The sequence below is a fragment of the Physella acuta genome, unplaced genomic scaffold (assembly GCF_028476545.2).
Source record: "Physella acuta isolate Inbredline_101_S28 unplaced genomic scaffold, ASM2847654v3 ptg000013l, whole genome shotgun sequence".
Taxonomy (NCBI): Eukaryota; Metazoa; Mollusca; class Gastropoda; family Physidae; genus Physella; species Physella acuta.
In genome coordinates, this window is record NW_026731533.1 from 878,606 (window position 1) to 899,867 (window position 21,262).

General features: G+C 39.5%; 1 protein-coding gene across 4 annotated transcripts in view; it reads left to right on the forward strand.

Annotated features, from left to right (window-relative positions):
• LOC131935993 (influenza virus NS1A-binding protein homolog B) overlaps positions 1-21,262 on the forward strand; it is a 57,221-nt gene that overhangs the window by 32,615 nt on the left and 3,344 nt on the right. For 2 of the 4 annotated variants that reach the window (XM_059292788.1, XM_059292795.1), the window contains exons 2-7: positions 18,006-18,503; positions 18,662-18,786; positions 19,858-19,986; positions 20,209-20,327; positions 20,416-20,532; positions 20,904-21,042. In XM_059292788.1, coding sequence (XP_059148771.1) covers positions 18,022-18,503; positions 18,662-18,786; positions 19,858-19,986; positions 20,209-20,327; positions 20,416-20,532; positions 20,904-21,042 — 1,111 coding nt within the window. In that variant the 5' untranslated portion in view covers positions 18,006-18,021. Of the gene's footprint in view, positions 1-15,931; positions 16,093-17,339; positions 17,363-18,005; positions 18,504-18,661; positions 18,787-19,857; positions 19,987-20,208; positions 20,328-20,415; positions 20,533-20,903; positions 21,043-21,262 lie in introns of those variants that run through there. The other 2 variants (XM_059292778.1, XM_059292802.1) reach the window with 2 other exon arrangements.

Below are 21,262 nucleotides of genomic sequence, written 5' to 3' on the forward strand. Positions count from 1 at the left end.
ACGCTAATGATGGAACAGCTCAAGATTTCCATAACTTAAAACCCATTCGATGCGGTGCACGCTAATGATGGAACAGCTCAAGATTTTTATAACTTTAAACCAACAGTAGCCCATTCGATGCGGTGCACGCTAATGATAGAACAGCTCAATATTTTTATAACTTTAAACCAACAGTAGCGCATTCGATGCGGTGCACGCTAATGATGGAACAGCTCAAGATTTTTATAACTTTAAACCAACAGTAGCCCATTCGATGCGGTGCACGCTAATGATGGAACAGCTCAAGATTTTTATAACTTTAAACCAACAGTAGCCCATTCGATGCGGTGCACGCTAATGATGGAACAGCTCAAGATTTCCATAACGTTATACCAACAGTATCTCATTCGATGCGGTGCACGCTAATGATGGAACAGCTCAAGATTTCCATAACTTTAAACCCATTCGATGCGGTGCACACTAATGATGGAACAGCTCAAGATTTCCATAACTTTAAACCAACAGTAGCCCATTCGATGCGGTGCACACTAATGATGGAACAGCTTAAGATTTCCATAACTTTAAACCAACAGTAGCCTATTTCATGCGGTGCGTGATGGAACAGCTCAAGATTCCCGTAAGCTTTAAACCCATTGGATGCGGTGCACGCTATTGACGGAACAGTTCAAGATTTCCATAAGCTTAAATCCATTCGATGCGGTTCACGCTAATGATGGAACAGCCCGATCCTCCGATAGTGTTTACATAGTCTGATAGAGAAGTGTCAGGCCGCTGAGAGGTTGTTACGTTACGGTGTGGGAAATCAATAGCTGATAGCATCGTGTCATGTTCGAATTTTGGGGAAATCAATAGCTGATAGCATCGTGTCATGTTCGAATTTTGGGGAAATCAATAGCTGATAGCATCGTGTCATGTTCGAATTTTGGGGAAATCAATAGCTGATAGCATCGTGTCATGTTCGAATTTTGGGGAAATCAATAGCTGATAGCATCGTGTTATGTTCGAATTTTGGGGAAATCAATAGCTGATAGCATCGTGTCATGTTCGAATTTTGGGGAAATCAATAGCTGATAGCATCGTGTCATGTTCGAATTTTGGGGAAATCAATAGCTGATAGCATCGTGTCATGTTCGAATTTTGGGGAAATCAATAGCTGATAGCATCGTGTCATGTTCGAATTTTGGGGAAATCAATAGCTGATAGCATCGTGTCATGTTCGAATTTTGGGGAAATCAATAGCTGATAGCATCGTGTCATGTTCGAATTTTGGGGAAATCAATAGCTGATAGCATCGTGTCATGTTCGAATTTTGGGGAAATCAATAGCTGATAGCATCGTGTCATGTTCGAATTTTGGGGAAATCAATAGCTGATAGCATCGTGTCATGTTCGAATTTTGGGGAAATCAATAGCTGATAGCATCGTGTCATGTTCGAATTTTGGGGAAATCAATAGCTGATAGCATCGTGTCATGTTCGAATTTTGGGGAAATCAATAGCTGATAGCATCGTGTCATGTTCGAATTTTGGGGAAATCAATAGCTGATAGCATCGTGTCATGTTCGAATTTTGGGGAAATCAATAGCTGATAGCATCGTGTCATGTTCGAATTTTGGGGAAATCAATAGCTGATAGCATCGTGTCATGTTCGAATTTTGGGGAAATCAATAGCTGATAGCATCGTGTCATGTTCGAATTTTGGGGAAATCAATAGTTGATAGCATCGTGTCATGTTCGAATTTTGGGGAAATCAATAGTTGATAGCATCGTGTCATGTTCGAATTTTGGGGAAATCAATAGTTGATAGCATCGTGTCATGTTCGAATTTTGGGGAAATCAATAGTTGATAGCATCCTGTCATGTTCGAATTTTGGGGAAATCAATAGTTGATAGCATCGTGTTATGTTCGAATTTTGGGGAAATCAATAGCTGATAGCATCGTGTCATGTTCGAATTTTGGGGAAATCAATAGCTGATAGCATCGTGTCATGTTCGAATTTTGGGGAAATCAATAGCTGATAGCATCGTGTTATGTTCGAATTTTGGGGAAATCAATAGCTGATAGCATCGTGTCATGTTCGAATTTTGGGGAAATCAATAGCTGATAGCATCGTGTCATGTTCGAATTTTGGGGAAATCAATAGCTGATAGCATCGTGTCATGTTCGAATTTTGGGGAAATCAATAGTTGATAGCATCGTGTCATGTTCGAATTTTGGGGAAATCAATAGCTGATAGCATCGTGTCATGTTCGAATTTTGGGGAAATCAATAGCTGATAGCATCGTGTCATGTTCGAATTTTGGGGAAATCAATAGCTGATAGCATCGTGTCATGTTCGAATTTTGGGGAAATCAATAGCTGATAGCATCGTGTCATGTTCGAATTTTGGGGAAATCAATAGCTGATAGCATCGTGTCATGTTCGAATTTTGGGGAAATCAATAGCTGATAGCATCGTGTCATGTTCGAATTTTGGGGAAATCAATAGCTGATAGCATCGTGTCATGTTCGAATTTTGGGGAAATCAATAGCTGATAGCATCGTGTCATGTTCGAATTTTGGGGAAATCAATAGCTGATAGCATCGTGTCATGTTCGAATTTTGGGGAAATCAATAGCTGATAGCATCGTGTCATGTTCGAATTTTGGGGAAATCAATAGCTGATAGCATCGTGTCATGTTCGAATTTTGGGGAAATCAATAGCTGATAGCATCGTGTCATGTTCGAATTTTGGGGAAATCAATAGCTGATAGCATCGTGTCATGTTCGAATTTTGGGGAAATCAATAGCTGATAGCATCGTGTCATGTTCGAATTTTGGGGAAATCAATAGCTGATAGCATCGTGTCATGTTCGAATTTTGGGGAAATCAATAGTTGATAGCATCGTGTCATGTTCGAATTTTGGGGAAATCAATAGTTGATAGCATCGTGTCATGTTCGAATTTTGGGGAAATCAATAGTTGATAGCATCGTGTCATGTTCGAATTTTGGGGAAATCAATAGTTGATAGCATCCTGTCATGTTCGAATTTTGGGGAAATCAATAGTTGATAGCATCGTGTTATGTTCGAATTTTGGGGAAATCAATAGCTGATAGCATCGTGTCATGTTCGAATTTTGGGGAAATCAATAGCTGATAGCATCGTGTCATGTTCGAATTTTGGGGAAATCAATAGCTGATAGCATCGTGTTATGTTCGAATTTTGGGGAAATCAATAGCTGATAGCATCGTGTCATGTTCGAATTTTGGGGAAATCAATAGCTGATAGCATCGTGTCATGTTCGAATTTTGGGGAAATCAATAGCTGATAGCATCGTGTCATGTTCGAATTTTGGGGAAATCAATAGTTGATAGCATCGTGTCATGTTCGAATTTTGGGGAAATCAATAGCTGATAGCATCGTGTCATGTTCGAATTTTGGGGAAATCAATAGCTGATAGCATCGTGTCATGTTCGAATTTTGGGGAAATCAATAGCTGATAGCATCGTGTCATGTTCGAATTTTGGGGAAATCAATAGCTGATAGCATCGTGTCATGTTCGAATTTTGGGGAAATCAATAGCTGATAGCATCGTGTCATGTTCGAATTTTGGGGAAATCAATAGCTGATAGCATCGTGTCATGTTCGAATTTTGGGGAAATCAATAGCTGATAGCATCGTGTCATGTTCGAATTTTGGGGAAATCAATAGCTGATAGCATCGTGTCATGTTCGAATTTTGGGGAAATCAATAGCTGATAGCATCGTGTCATGTTCGAATTTTGGGGAAATCAATAGCTGATAGCATCGTGTCATGTTCGAATTTTGGGGAAATCAATAGCTGATAGCATCGTGTCATGTTCGAATTTTGGGGAAATCAATAGCTGATAGCATCGTGTCATGTTCGAATTTTGGGGAAATCAATAGCTGATAGCATCGTGTCATGTTCGAATTTTTGGGGAAATCAATAGTTGATAGCATCGTGTCATGTTCGAATTTTGGGGAAATCAATAGCTGATAGCATCGTGTCATGTTCGAATTTTGGGGAAATCAATAGCTGATAGCATCGTGTCATGTTCGAATTTTGGGGAAATCAATAGCTGATAGCATCGTGTTATGTTCGAATTTTGGGGAAATCAATAGCTGATAGCATCGTGTCATGTTCGAATTTTGGGGAAATCAATAGCTGATAGCATCGTGTCATGTTCGAATTTTGGGGAAATCAATAGCTGATAGCATCGTGTCATGTTCGAATTTTGGGGAAATCAATAGCTGATAGCATCGTGTCATGTTCGAAATTTTGGGGAAATCAATAGCTGATAGCATCGTGTCATGTTCGAATTTTGGGGAAATCAATAGCTGATAGCATCGTGTCATGTTCGAATTTTGGGGAAATCAATAGCTGATAGCATCGTGTCATGTTCGAATTTTGGGGAAATCAATAGCTGATAGCATCGTGTCATGTTCGAATTTTGGGGAAATCAATAGCTGATAGCATCGTGTCATGTTCGAATTTTGGGGAAATCAATAGCTGATAGCATCGTGTCATGTTCGAATTTTGGGGAAATCAATAGCTGATAGCATCGTGTCATGTTCGAATTTTGGGGAAATCAATAGCTGATAGCATCGTGTCATGTTCGAATTTTTGGGGAAATCAATAGTTGATAGCATCGTGTCATGTTCGAATTTTGGGGAAATCAATAGCTGATAGCATCGTGTCATGTTCGAATTTTGGGGAAATCAATAGCTGATAGCATCGTGTCATGTTCGAATTTTGGGGAAATCAATAGCTGATAGCATCGTGTCATGTTCGAATTTTGGGGAAATCAATAGCTGATAGCATCGTGTCATGTTCGAATTTTGGGGAAATCAATAGCTGATAGCATCGTGTCATGTTCGAATTTTGGGGAAATCAATAGCTGATAGCATCGTGTCATGTTCGAATTTTGGGGAAATCAATAGTTGATAGCATCGTGTCATGTTCGAATTTTGGGGAAATCAATAGTTGATAGCATCGTGTCATGTTCGAATTTTGGGGAAATCAATAGTTGATAGCATCGTGTTATGTTCGAATTTTGGGGAAATCAATAGTTGATAGCATCGTGTCATGTTCGAATTTTGGGGAAATCAATAGCTGATAGCATCGTGTCATGTTCGAATTTTGGGGAAATCAATAGCTGATAGCATCGTGTTATGTTCGAATTTTGGGGAAATCAATAGCTGATAGCATCGTGTCATGTTCGAATTTTGGGGAAATCAATAGCTGATAGCATCGTGTCATGTTCGAATTTTGGGGAAATCAATAGCTGATAGCATCGTGTCATGTTCGAATTTTGGGGAAATCAATAGTTGATAGCATCGTGTCATGTTCGAATTTTGGGGAAATCAATAGCTGATAGCATCGTGTCATGTTCGAATTTTGGGGAAATCAATAGCTGATAGCATCGTGTCATGTTCGAATTTTGGGGAAATCAATAGCTGATAGCATCGTGTCTTGTTCGAATTTTGGGGAAATCAATAGCTGATAGCATCGTGTCATGTTCGAATTTTGGGGAAATCAATAGCTGATAGCATCGTGTCATGTTCGAATTTTGGGGAAATCAATAGCTGATAGCATCGTGTCATGTTCGAATTTTGGGGAAATCAATAGCTGATAGCATCGTGTCATGTTCGAATTTTGGGGAAATCAATAGCTGATAGCATCGTGTCATGTTCGAATTTTGGGGAAATCAATAGCTGATAGCATCGTGTCATGTTCGAATTTTGGGGAAATCAATAGCTGATAGCATCGTGTCATGTTCGAATTTTGGGGAAATCAATAGTTGATAGCATCGTGTCATGTTCGAATTTTGGGGAAATCAATAGCTGATAGCATCGTGTCATGTTCGAATTTTGGGGAAATCAATAGCTGATAGCATCGTGTCATGTTCGAATTTTGGGGAAATCAATAGCTGATAGCATCCTGTCATGTTCGAATTTTGGGGAAATCAATAGTTGATAGCATCGTGTCATGTTCGAATTTTGGGGAAATCAATAGCTGATAGCATCGTGTCATGTTCGAATTTTGGGGAAATCAATAGTTGATAGCATCGTGTCATGTTCGAATTTTGGGGAAATCAATAGCTGATAGCATCGTGTCATGTTCGAATTTTGGGTCGTGTAAGGTGATCGTCTTCTCCATGTCGGGGTCAATAGGTTAGAGGTCTGTTCCATTTTTAGGACACTTGGATCACCACACCTTCCTTACAGAAAAACATCAAACTCTCCTTATCCTTCCATCAAACTTCCGTTACAGCAAACATCAAACTTCCGTTACAGCAAACCATCAAACTTTCCTTATAGCTAACCATCAAACATTCCTTATAGCTAACCATCAAACTTTCCTTATAGCTAACCATCAAACTTTCCTTATAGCTAACCATCAAACTTTCCTTATAGCTAACCATCAAACTTTCCTTATCGCTAACCATCAAACTTTCCTTATAGCTAACCATCAAACTCTCCTTACAGCTAACCATCAAACTTCCCGTCAGATAACCATCTAACTTTCCTTACGTATAACCATCTAACTTTCCTTACGTATAACCATCTAACTTTCCTTACAGCTAACCATCAAACTTCCCTTACAACTAACCATCAAACTCTCCTTACAGCTAACCATCAAACTATATTTACACTTACAGCTAACCATCAAACTTCCTTACAGCTAACCATCAAACTATACTTACACTTACAGCTAACCATCAAACTATACTTACACTTACAGCTAACCATCAAACTTTCCTTATAGCTAACCATCAACACTCTTCTGATCCTAACCATCAAACTGTCCTTATCCTAACTATCAAACTTCCCTTCAGCTAACTATCAAACTTTCCCTACAGCTAGTTATCAAACAATGCCCTCATATCACTCATATGCTGTAAAACGAAGAAATACAACTTCAGCAATATATTACTGGGCATACTCTCGCCTTTCTTCTAATGCCATACAACACCCTACAAACAAATTTAATCGCTCACACAAAAAAACACTTGTTTTATAATCTAAAACCCGATTCGAAATTTTATGTCGTAAACAATAGATAAACAAATCTACCGGCGTACGTGCATGTTACAACGTCTAATATACACATAACTGTAATCCCTGAGTGTTGAATGGGCAGTTATAATTAGATTGTTATTGTTTATATTTTAGTTTCGAACAACAACACGTTGGTACTTGCCACCGTAAACATCTGGTTGATATTTTGATCGCTGAGTGAGTCAACGTGGCAATGGATGGAAGTCTTGGTGGTGGTAACTCCCCCACATCCCCCACATCAAGTGGTGGTAGCCCCCCCCCACACACACACACAAATGGAGATAGTTCCCCCACGGCCCAGGGACAAGTTGTCTAGCGGTAGAGAGCTAAACTGCTAACCTGTAAGTTTCGAGTTCGAATCATGGTTCAAGTCAGTAGACCGTCCCTGAGTCCACCCAGCTCTGATAGGTACCTAACTCATGTTGCGGAAAAATAAAGGCGGCTGGGCATAGTGCTGAATACACTATCCCTTCAAATGCCGAGGCCACAGAAACAGGTGAACTCTACTTCACCTGCTCTATAGACCGTCAGGTTTGGAATGGGAACTTCCCTCCCTCCTTCCCCCCCCCTCTTTCCCCCCCTCCCTCCCCTTCCCTCCCTACCCCTTCCCCCCTCCCTCCCCTTCCCTCCCTACCCCCTCCCTCCCCTTCCCTCCCTACCCCCTCCCTCCCCTTCCCTCCCTACCCCTTCCCCCTCCCTCCCCTTCACTCCCTACCCCCTTCCCCCTCCCTCCCCTTCCCTCCCTACCCCTTTCCCCCCTCCCTCCCATTCCCCCCTCCCCCCTCCCTCCCCTTCCCCCCTCCCTCCCCCACGGCCCGTACATCAATCACGTGCGTGTTGTTTTCATCTGGCCACATTGTTGACACGACAGATACACGTGGGATCGATTCTGGAGAGCACCGGTTAAACCTGGTATCTATATCTGGGTCAGGTGTTGTCCATTCACGGCCCTGACTGTTGACTAGTCCTGTGTGTCACCAGGAAATATGCCATGAATCTGTGTACACGTCACATCTTGCCCACCGCCGCTAATTAGCAATCAATCTTGTAAGTGTTTGAGTGGTGATGTCAACAACACATTTGGTTTTCAATCAAGTCTCCGTGTCAGGCTGTGGGTGTGTTGGGTCGCGCAATGGAGCTAGGCTTGTGTGTTTGTATGTGTGTGTATGTGTGTGTGTGTCTTAATGTAGACGTTTGTTTTGTTATTGTTTCACCTTGCGCGTGTGTGTGTGTATATGTGTGTGCCACAATTTAGATGGAACAACAATTTGTGTTGTTGTTTTACAGTGTGTATGTGTGTGTGTCTTAGTGTAGACGTTTGTTTTGTTGTTGTTTTACCTTGCGTGTGTGTATATGTGTGTGCCATAATTTACATGGAACAACAATTTGTATTGTTGTTTTACCCATGTGGGCTTACTTCAGTAAACAAATGTTATTTATTTAATTCTATTGTTTTTATCTACTATCTTTATTGTATCGTCCTTATCGTACTTGATTGATTCAGTCAATACTCAGCTCTATCACGCTTTACCATATCGCTTAAAGTTTGAACTGGTCAGTATGGTCAAGACTTTCCCCTCCTCCCCCAACTTACCTACTCCAATGTTTACCCACATCCATGTTATTGGTTGGGGCCCATTTATGGATGCCCTCTTGGAAGATTAATTAGTGTTGCCCTGTCAAAGGAGGCACTGTTAGTCATGGGTCTAATTATCAAGGCCGATTAATCACGGCAGTTTTCGCTAGTCACGGAGCTATATATAGCTTTTTTTTGGGTCATAGTCATGCTATTCCAGCGTCCTTATTTTCCTTCTCGAATGATCTTCTCCAGGCATTGGTCTTCTCGTTTATCTACTCTCAAATTCACTCTGTAGCTTGTCTAGTTATGTTCTGGTTTTTAAACTTTTTTACTTTCTCGTATATACGTAGTATAGAGAAAGTATTGTAATCGTGCAAAAAAAAAAATCGAGATTTTTACAAATCTCGACGTTTTACACCTCACTGATACGGAAAAACATAATTTTGCAATCTTGTCCGTATGTCTGTGTGTGTGTGTGTCTGTGTGTGTGTCTGTCCGTGTGTAAACACGATAACTTGAGTACCGTTACAGCTAGGTTGATGAAATTTCATATATAAGTATTTTATCAAAATCGTAGATCCGTATCAACTTTTGAGCGATTTCCGATAACCGGAAGTGGTACTTTTCCTACTTTGAATTTTTTAAAAGCCTATAACTTGAGTACTATTTCAGATAGATAAATGAAATTTCACATGTAAGTAAAAGATCTAATTCTCTACCTTCTGTTAAATTTTGAGTAATTTCCGTTGACTGGAAGTAGTAATTTACGCTACTTCCGATTTCTCAAAAAACTAATGTAAATTTTTAAAGTACTAATAATATTGCGCACTATTATACGCGTTTTTATTCGGCGTTTGCTTGGTGCGCAATGTTTTTTTATGAGATTCTATTCTATTTTTAAAAGTTTAAGTATTTAAAATGGATTAAAAATCATAACTATATCCCCAGTTACCATCCCCTGTTGTTTTATATAAGAATATTCGAGAAAGTTTAGGGGAGATCACTACCGGTTTATTTTCATTCAAACAGTATTTCAAATTATTTTTCTAATTTATAGATTTTCCACGGAGAATACTTGTCAGTATTCTGTAAATTTCAGTTAATAGCAATTAATTTATTAATTAAGCTTCAGAATGGGACTTCGTGGACTAGCGTTAGAGCGCTAGACTACTAATCTGGGTTCAAGTCAGTAGAATGTCCCTGAGTCCTCCCAGCTCTGATGGGTACCTAACTCACGTTAGAGAAAGTAAAAGCTGCTGGGTATAGTGCTGACCACACTATCTCTTCATATGCCGAGGTAACAGAAACAGGTGAACTCTACTTCACTTGACCCGTGGACCGTCATCAAGTTCATAAAGGGAACTACTTTTTTTTTAAACAGCTAAGTATCCGAACACATAGCTTACTACAGTCACTCATGTTGAGTTAGCACATTGTAGGGAATGTGTTGTCACTATAGTGTAACACCCAACCTTTCTGTTGTAATGTATTACACGTACAGCTGTACTTGGCCACACTTTAGAACATACAGTGACATGTCATTTACCTGAGTTTCTCGGGTTCATACCCGCGCCACTAGTCAGGATTTATTGATCCTGTCACTGGCATGTCAGTAGTGACAGCACTGACGGTGACCTTGAGCCAGATTAGAGAGCAGACGTGCAATAATTTGTACGTAACACCAGGAACACAAATGGACTAATCGCTACTGAGGCGGTAGGTGCTGACACGTATGTAGGGGAGGGGAGGGGGTGGAAGGACGAACGAAACCTGACGTCTGTTGTTTTAACAATATACGTAACAGAAATTCACACATGTATATTTACATAAAAGTATTAACAAACTCCATGCAGATTCAGATACACATTTGTGACCTTTTTTCCTGTGACTTTTTTCTGTGACTTTTTTCTATAATCATTGTCAAATAGATAGCTGCCAATTCTACATATCACTGTCTGTTTGAAATTGTGTAATTAAGTTGATAGGTTTCGTGCTGTGACGTCATGTTTTCTAATGTGTTCTAGCGCCGTCACGCACCCTTATGTGTGTGTACCGTGACGTCATGTATTCTAGTGTGTTCCAACGCCGCCTTGTGTCATGTTGCCTTTTGTGTGCCTGTACCGTGACGTATAATCACCGCCCCCACCCGGCGACCTGCTTGGTTTAACTTTGAACTGACCTTAAAAAAGAAGGAAAAAACCCCACCGATTTTGTTGGCACTTCAGCATGGTCGGGTGACACTTGTCTGATCTTACCGTGGTCTTAACTTGAAACATGTAGGCTGTTTCTTATGTAGCCTATTTATGCGACGCGGCTTTGATAAGGTGTTCTAGTTTTTAAAACCTCTTGACCAGGCCGTTATTTCTCAAGATTGGACACTGATGTATCTTCCATACTTAATTTGAAATTATTTTTTAATTATTAGAAAAATTAATGAAGTCCGTCTGCTTTGGTAACTACTTGTGGAGTCTTGTGATTGGTGTGTCATGATTGATGTATGATGATTGGTGTCTGATGATTGCTGTATGATGATTGGTGTCATGATTGGTGTCTGGTGATAGATGCATAATGATTGGTAGCTAATGATTGATGTCAAGTGAGAACCCGATCATTGAAACAGATGAACTCTACTTCATCTGCCCCATGGTGTCTTTGACACGAACGGGAAAAGATGAACTGTTAAACGACAGCTATGTCAAATGACTGTTTGAAGTGATAGCAGCGTCAAGAGATGGTTGTCAAATGACTATGGCGTCAAATGACAAGTGTGCCAAACGTCTACCTAGCGACTGTAAACCTTATGTTTAAAAACAAATCGTGTCCTCTGACCCTCTGCGTCGTGGTGGCCTTGTTGTGGTTGTACAAACAAGAATAAATCACCGAGGAGATAATCTCGTTAACATCAGCGGTGAAGGCAATTAGTTGGAGATTATTTTTTTGTTTGTGTTTGTTGATGGATTTGATTGGTGCATTAACAGGCGCCATTTTATATTGGGATCCCTTCATGAAACGCTGTGGTGGTTTTGTGTGTAGGTTGCAGCAGTAAAAAAAAATAGTTTGTTCTTGGTCATGTGATGTCAACCAACAGTATGAATACACGCTCTTGGTGTGGTCGTGTAGGATACGCTGATTTATTAGATGTTACATTGTATTGATTGTTGATCGCCACTGGTTGACCCAATCATTCAATGCTACAGTGCATTGATGGCTGACTCAATCATTCAATGCTAGCTTGTATTGACGGCTGACCAAATCATTCAATGCTACAGTGTATTGATGGCTGACTCAATCATTCAATGCTAGCTTGTATTGATGGCTGACTCAATCATTCAATGCTAGCTTGTATTGATGGCTGACCCAATCATTCAATGCTACAGTGTATTGATGGCTGACTCAATCATTCAATGCTAGCTTGTATTGACGGCTGACCAAATCATTCAATGCTACAGTGTATTGATGGCTGACTCAATCATTCAATGCTAGCTTGTATTGATGGCTGACCCAATCATTCAATGCTACAGTGTATTGATGGCTGACTCAATCATTCAATGCTACAGTGTATTGATGGCTGACTCAATCATTCAATGCTACAGTGTATTGATGGCTGACCCAATCATTCAATGCTACAGTGTATTGATGGCTGACTAAATCATTCAATGCTACAGTGTATTGATGGCTTACCCAATCATTCAATGCTACAGTGTTTTGATGCCTTACCCAATCAATCAATGCTACAGTGTATTGACGGCTGACCCAATCATGTCTTGAGACCGATTCATTAAACAACTGACAACGAGACAGCACTGCCATATGGTATGTGATAAGATTATCCACTTTTAAAAAAACCTGTTATCTGTCCCCGCCCCTTCACATTTTCCCAACGAGTTCATCCACCTCCAATAATGTCGTGTAGAAATAGTTTCAGCACTTCCATCTTTTCCCTTGTAGAAATAGTTTCAGCACTTCCATCTTTTCCCTTGTAGAAATAGTTTCAGCGCTTCCATCTTTTCCCTTGTAGAAATAGTTTCAGCACTCCCATCTTTTCCCTTGTAGAAATAGTTTCAGCACTTCCATCTTTTCCCTTGTAGAAATAGTTTCAGCACTTCCATCTTTTCCCTTGTAGAAATAGTTTCAGCACTTCCATCTTTTCCCTTGTAGAAATAGTTTCAGCACTTCCATCTTTTCCCTTGTAGAAATAGTTTCAGCACTTCCATCTTTTCCCTTGTAGAAATAGTTTCAGCGCTTCCATCTTTTCCCTTGTAGAAATAGTTTCAGCACTTCCATCTTTTCCCTTGTAGAAATAGTTTCAGCGCTTCCATCTTTTCCCTTGTAGAAATAGTTTCAGCACTTCCATCTTTTCCCTTGTAGAAATAGTTTCATCACTTCCATCTTTTCCCTTGTAGAAATAGTTTCAGCACTTCCATCTTTTCCCTTGTAGGAATAGTTTCAGCACTTCCATCTTTTCCCTTGTAGAAATAGTTTCAGCACTTCCATCTTTTCCCCTGGCAGATCTCCCTGTTTTCCTCTGGCATATTGTAAATCTTTCGCTTAAACAGAGCTTCACTATCCGCCACTGTCACACAAAGAAGGTGAACAGCACTATTTAAAAAATAATAAAACAACTAATTCTGTAATAAAGTTGTTAACATGTCATATTTTTTTGGCGGCTAAACCCCCTTACGGCTCAGCATGAAAATAATAAAAGAACTAACTCTGTACTAAAGTTGTATAAAATGACAGGACTGTAAACATTCGATGCTGTTTGGCGGCTAACATCCCCCCCCCCCCCTTATGGCTCAGCATCAAACGCAGAAAGCACTGCATGTTTTGTGGCACTGCTCGGCACCAGACGACGGCTTGTGATCTCTTGGACGGGAGACACGTGGTAACAAACGGCTGCATGGGAGCTCAATGTATAAATAAGCTCCGAGCTTAAGTAGTAGAATTTACATCAGGGCGATGTTTATTTGTGTGGGTCTTCTTTTGAAACTTTTGTCCTTGTTTATGACTGTACATCTTTATGGCTGTCTGTCCATGTTTATAACTGTTCGGTCGCATTTTTATTGGTCCATGTTTCTGGTTGTTCATAGTTACGGCTGTTTGGCCCATTTTTATGGCTATTTGGCCCGTGTGTTTGGCTGTTTGGCCCGTGTGTTTGGCTGTTTGGCCCATGTGTATGGCTGTTTGGCCCATGTGTTTGGCTGTTTGACCCATGTGTATGGCTGTTGGTTCATATCTATTAACACCGTGGAATCCAAGTACACTGCCGTGCAGATGTACGTGCAATAGTCACGTGCAATAGTCACGTGCAATAGTCACGTGCAATAGTCACGTGCAATAGTCACGTGCAATAGTCACGTGCAATAGTCACGTGCAATAGTCACGTGCAATAGTCACGTGCAATAGTCACGTGCAATAGTCACGTGCAATAGGGACGTGCAATAGGGACGTGCAATAGTGACGTGCAATAGTGTCGTGCAATAGTGACGTGCAATAGTGACGTGCAATAGTGACGTGCAATAGTGACGTGCAATAGTGACGTGGTGTAGAAAGGGACTTGGCTGGGTAACAGAGCTCCAACGTGTCGGGATGGGCAAACGATGTGTCTGTGTTTCAGGCATCTCTCTGTATGGGCGGGGGAGGGGGGTAAACACCCCGATAAAAGTAAAATTGTTACATTCAAATGTATGGACAAAGACCTGCAAACAATACCATCGTGACCTTTATACAGTCAGTTGCAGGACCCTAATTTTGAACTAAAATATGTGTTTCTTCCAGATTTTTTTCGAGGGGGGTGGGGAGGGGGCACTGGTAAAAGTATATATTTTCTCTATACATTCCATTTCGTTCGAAGAGATGCCTGGAAGAAACTCTGACTGAAATATTTAGGCCCATCGATGACAAAATGTGAAGTTCGAGTGAACTCTTGTATCAATTAACCCTTTTTAACTGTATTACGCGCAAACCCTTGTATTAATTAACCCTTGTGACTGTATAACACGCTTACAAATTATTCTATTAATCAGCTCATCATAAGGATCCTGTATTAGTCACCGGCAATTCCCCACCTCGTGATTATCTTGGGTAGATCCGTCGATGCCTCAGATAATAGGATTTTCTACGTTGATACATTGCACGCAGATTAAATAGATAACTCCATTCGCCACGATACGATGGTTACCGTATTAGATAAGATTACATTATTTCACGCAGTATCTCATTTGGATCAGTTGTATCTCGACTAGGCTGCTATCTTATACATATGGATTGTTTGATAATCGCTTATTAATAGACATGAACAATTACTATTCAGGGGTACATCCCAGGGGCGTAGCGAGGGGGGGGGGCGGGGGGTGCGGACCGCACCGGGTGACACCATTTAGGGGGGTGACACCAAGGCAAAAAATAGCAAAATATATAGAGAAAAACTCGAGGGGGGGGTGCAAATCGAAAGTTTGAGGGGGGGGGGGGTGCAAATCGAAAGTTTGAAAGTTTGTCCCTTGGAAGGGTCTCTATGCCTCTGGGGGGGGGGGGGGGGTGACACCATTAAGTGCCGCACCGGGTGACACCCGACCTCGCTACGCCACTGGTACATCCATTTGTATCCAAATCTTTTTAAAGATTATTTCATCAGTCGTCTTTAAAGTACATTGTAAAAATCACGTACTCCTGTTGTGATTGGCTCATTTCTAACCACTGCATGTTTATAGTGAGTTTTTTTTTTTTCAACGCCAACGAGACGCGTTCGCCTAAAATAGAACATCACTCAGGCTTACACTAAACAGCTCAGTTAAACAGGAACCCACGTTTCTCTTATGTAGCCATGGGAGTACACAGCTCGGCGGATCAGGCATTTTTGTACTGCTTGAAGCTGACACTAGACCAAGTTATTTTTATCAGACCTTAAAAAACCTCCATGTTGAATTAGTCTAGTTGCACCTCGTAACCCCTATTATTATGAATAATTAAAATATTTATCCTACTATAACTATGGTAAACAAAATTAAGATGCTGTTTTTCCTAACAGTTAAGCTAATTATTATTTTATCGTTTGTATAATAGTACGCGTTTAATAAACAATATATTTATTATATGTTAATAGTGTTTTGAATAGACATGAGGACCATAGTTTAAATGGGCGACAACATCGTTCGCCATCGTGGTCCTGCGAACCCGTTATTCACCGACCTCGCTGCCCCTATTGTAAACACACAGTAGTCGCACAGCGTTAAATGAGGTCAACGATCTCCGGATATTTCACGGCCTGTGGCGGGAAAGTCTGCATTGCTCTAGCGGTGTGGTGGCTGATTGCGCGCGCACAGCTAGGCTAGCCTATGGTGTACGTGTGTGTGCTGAAACGTCATTTGAGTCTACAGATACACGTGGTATTGTACCGTCGGATATGTTATTCAGTTAGTCGTGTCTTAAAATCTCCTTATGCCCAACATAACGGTGAGTTTTTAATCTAGTCTAGAACTAATAATGTTATCTTTTTATAGACCTATGTATCCTAGGAGGGCCTATCATCATTCAATGGCTACTGTTGTTGAGAGAAACCTTCCTATTCGGTATTCGAGACCGCCATCATAATAATAAAATTAGAATCCAAAATTGGACATGATCTTCCTTCTTTCTTTTGTTACAGTTTCCTGTGTTTGCATCTGGGTACACTGCTGTGTTCTAAATCTAATATCTAGATCTAGATTTAGCTAGACTAGTCTAGAAACCTAATCTAGACTAGATCTTGAATCTAGATCTAGATTCTAGAATCTAGATCTAGATTTAATTTTAGGTTATAAATCTAGATCTAGTTTTCTAGATTCTAGTTAGATTCTTAATCTAGATCTAGACACCACTTTGTCCATTTCAGTTTCACTGTGACTGTCACTTCATTACTCGGAAATGGAATCTAGAAAATCTAGATTCTAGATCTAGATCTAGATTAGTTTCTAGGGGCCTATAGATTATAGATATAGATATAGATCTAGATTCTTTCTAGATTTTCTAGAACTATCTATCTAGATCTAACTAATCTAAACCCTAAGCCGGCCTAAGCTAGGCATCAGGGACTGATCTAGACATCTAGATCTAAAATCTAATCATTGATTAATAATACTCATATTAGACTTAGTCCATATATCATAATATATGAGAATAGCTACACTATTATAAATACGTTCAGTAATTTAATATAAGTTTGGGTTAAGCCTTGTCCCTTGAATACATGTAGTCATGTAGTAGATTCTAGTATTGCCTTCACTACAGGAAAATGTTAATTCAATGCTGCCAAGGACGCCATCTGTGAAATGTGTCACAACTGGTCAGCTGTGTTCGCTTGCACTCAGGGAATGACCTTGACTTAGGCCGGGTACACTCGTGTGACACAAGACCCCAGTGTCCCACCCCTTGTTTAGGCGTGTCACGTGCTGTATGCGGCAGCTAGTGACCTTTTGACTGAATGGCCTGTTGTGATATGTGTAGTGGTTTTCACAAGACTTGTTCTTTGTTAGAGCTACTGGAACTTGCTTGATAATTTTATATCTCGACCATTTATTTAAATTAGATCTAGATTCTAGATCTATATGAAATTACCGTTCTTTCTGTTGGTATATTGGAAAGATGCTGTGTACAGTGACAATTTAAAAAAAAATAATTGGGGATTTGTCTTTCTCTGCCAGTTTAAAGTGTTGTTTAATTTGTTCAATTTGAATAGTTTTCAAATGTATGTTGTAAGCTTCTCATTTTAAATCTCTTTCCTTTGAGTAAACTGAATACATTTTATATTTGTTACATCCGCAGGAAATAAGTTTTATAAAAATGAATACTGATTGCTTTATGATTTAGCCTTTTTGCCATGATATAGAATACAATACAAATAAAATTTTGCCTTTGCTACTTTTTGGTTTATCACATTGGCTGTTGATTGTTTTGTGGGTTTAAAAAAAAATATAATGAAGAAATTAACATTAAGAATGCTGCTCAGTAATTGTAGCAACAAAGTATAAAGGAAATAGAAAAGTGTGCCTGTGTGTGAGGGAGGGTTATAAAGACTGTTAAAAGGTCTGTTTTTACCCCTTTAAATGTCTGTCCATGGTGCAGATGAAGTGTAGTTTAATTGTTCCTATGAACTTCAATTTATGAAGTGATAGTGTGGTCAACACCACGCCCAGCCACCTTTACTTTCACAGATACCCTTAAGAGCTGGGTGAACTCAAAGACTTGCTATGGACTTGAGACTTTGTTTGCAGTCATGCACACTACAATATCATTAACTAGAATATCAAAATTTTATGTATCTTTTTGTAGAGTAAGAATGTGAAAATGTATTTTTAAAGCTAACTTGTGATCATTTCTTTTAATTACAGGATTGTACTGTAATCTATGAAACTACTAGAAGATAGCAACGGGTCACAGACTCCCCCTCTAGAGTCAGCGAAAATGTACTTGAATAATTCCAAGTTGTCCTCCACAAACCCTAACCAAGGGGATGGCGACAGCACCCAGACCAGATACACATTCCCCAAGAGGATCTATCAAAACAATGGCAAAGAAGAAACCCCCGAACCTTTAGACCTGGATAATCTTGAAGGAGTTTGTATGGAATTTGTTGAACCCAGCCACTACTCCTTTGTCTTGTCTGGTATTGATAAGCTGCGCAAACAAGGACATTTTTGTGACATAACACTGGTTGTTGACGACCATGAGCTGCAAGTGCATCGGGCAGTGCTGGCTGCATGCAGTCCCTATTTGTTTGACTTTTTCTCCTGCTTAGAGGAGACCACTGAACCCCAGCCCACCTATAAGCTGAAGAATATCCCTTACGTTGGCTTCTACTATTTGCTGGACTATATGTACACTGGCAGGTGAGGAATAATAATTTATTTTGTTTCTCATTTCTTTGTTCTTTCAAAGTTCAAGATGTCAATTTATGTTAATCTTGAAATAATTATCTGTGTAAGCCACTTATTATAAACTACTTTCATGATAAACTGTGTACATTACATCAAATGTTTATTTTCAGGCTTCATGTTCCACTGGAGAATGTGCCAGTTGTCTATGCCACAGCACTTGTCCTCAAGATGGAGTCAGCTGTACAGATCTGCTCCAGTTTCCTGGCCACTCACCTGACAGCTGCCAACTGCTTAGGTATCCTCATCATTTGTAACTTGTCAACATTCTTTCCACCACTTCTAGAGCTAGGTTTATGAAAGGACGTCCAACATGCCCAAGATTCTGTTCCTCACCCCACACACCCAGGGGATTGTGTTGTTCCTTTGTTCCTTAACAGCCGTTGACTAAAATTAACATTAACCAGCTTTTGCCATCAAATTTTCAAGTTTTACATAACATATCTTTGTAATTAATACTAATTTTTAATGTTAAATTAACATTTGCTAATAGATGAAGACAAAACTTGTTTAAAGAGCAAAACTATTCTAGCAGTATGTGGTCAGTTTAAATAAAGATGGTAAATGCTGGACTTGTTCAATGTTGTCGTTGAGCAATACCGATATACCAAAGTCAGTGATCTACTAATCAGACCCACCCTCTGAATATCCTCCTAAACAAGCAGATGAGTGTAAGTCTGAATGCATTCAAAGGAGAGGAAGCGAGAGAAAAGGAGGATAATAAAGAAAAGAGACAGCATTACACTATGTTGATGATGATCCAGTTTGGTTAGAACATCTCCTTCTCATATAGATCCTAAGGTGAGGCCAGTCATTATACAATAATTTTCCCGAAACCTGTACACCTCCCGAGGCTAAGGGTGACTAGCATCTGCCAATATGTGCAGTTGATGGTAACTTTTTTTTTAAATGGATTTTTTCCTAGCATTTGTGCAATAACCTGCGCATTTCTTTAAATTAAATGTCTACTTTCAGAGGAAACTTACAGTTGCTTTTTTTTTTGTTTAGGGAGTTTGAAAGCCACTGGCCTTTGCCTTCTGGGAGCCTCTAGTAATTTAAATACTTAAGCATTGTGTAATGAATCTTTTTAGGTGCCTGGGAGCTTCTAAAAGCTTGAGTATTGTATAATCTCTTTAGGTTGACCTGAAAGTAATCTTTTTGTTTATTTTCTAGCTCAGTTTGTAAGCCACAGTTTAGAACAGAATAGCGCGTGTTAGCTTGCTTCCTTGGGACACTGGTGGAAAGGCATTATTTTAGTGTTGAATACTTTGTCCGGAATTTCTTTTGAAATTGATATTTTTATCATCAGGGATTCGTCGCTTTACCAAGGACAAAGCTTTCAAGCAAGCAGTGGATGAGTACATACGGTCTAACTTGCAGGACATCATGCAGAGCAAGTCTTTCTTTGGTCTTACTGATCTCCAGGTTGAGGTTGTAGGTAAGTGCGCTTAGTAAACATCTTATGTTATTTTAGTCTGATTTTATTGAAGCATATAAACCTTCATGATATATGATTTCTTGAAGTTTCTTCTCTATGTGTTATACCTGGGTAAAAGTTTTGGTTAGGTTTTTATTCTACTCTAATTTGCACCTATATGTTATAAATCAAATTATTACTGTAGAGAACAAGTTTTACTACTAGCAATATTTGAATTGACAGGTCTAGATGAGCACATTTCAAATGAAGCCATGGAGCGCAGACTTTTTTCTCTGGTCCTGGACTGGGCTAAAAATAACTTGAATGATTTAAAACCAAAGATGGATCGTTTACTTGAAAAGGTAATTTAACATTCTTCTTTCAAAATCTTAAAGCAAAGTGTTAATGAAAATAAAATGTTTACTAACTAAAAAAAAATAACAATTTCAGGTAAATGTTCTGTATTTGGAATCTGATAACACTTTGAGAGATTGTGCTGAAGTTGAGGATACAGTTTTGAGCAGTGATGATGATATGGTTCAGGATTACAAAAAAGCACACAGAAGGGTAAGGATTGAAATATCTGATGTTGTAACAAAACTACTTAAACCACAAACTATTATGACTGCTTTACATGATAGTGAGACAAAACCTTCCTCTCCCTAACATGGCTAGACGAAGGCTGACTAAAAAATTGATACTCCTTTCTAGCAGTCATAAAATGTCACACCCCCAGATTTGCCTCAGTCACTTTCTTTTATTAGTTTAAGTCCTTTCACGTCCCTTACCATATACAAGTCACTATATTTATCTAAAGATATTTAAAATATATTACATTTTCTTAACCAACAAATCTTCTTGCTTCTATAGAGATGGTCATCTTGTTGATATCAGCATGGTAGACATAAAACTAAGCTTCACCATTTTTTTCCTTTTAGGACAAGGTTCATAAACTCAATAGCCCACGCTCATCTAATGGCAACGGACAGGCATTTCACAAGTTCAGTTTAAATCCTGAGGAGGCTGTGTCTATTGCAGAGAGAGAATGGTCAATTGTTGCCACTCGCAAAACTAGTGGTTAGTTATGTGGTTTTATTTTACACAGGATGTGTATAAACAAGTTGGGACTGTTGGTTAATGGTCTCTGACAAGTTTTTTTATATACCCAAAGGACTTTATGAATTCTTAATAATCCAATCTGTTTTGTTAGGAGAAATTTTCTGATAAAATTTTAACACTGTTAACGGTACAGGAGTTTAACTAGTTGTGCTTCAGTGTTGATTTCAAACTTAAGTCT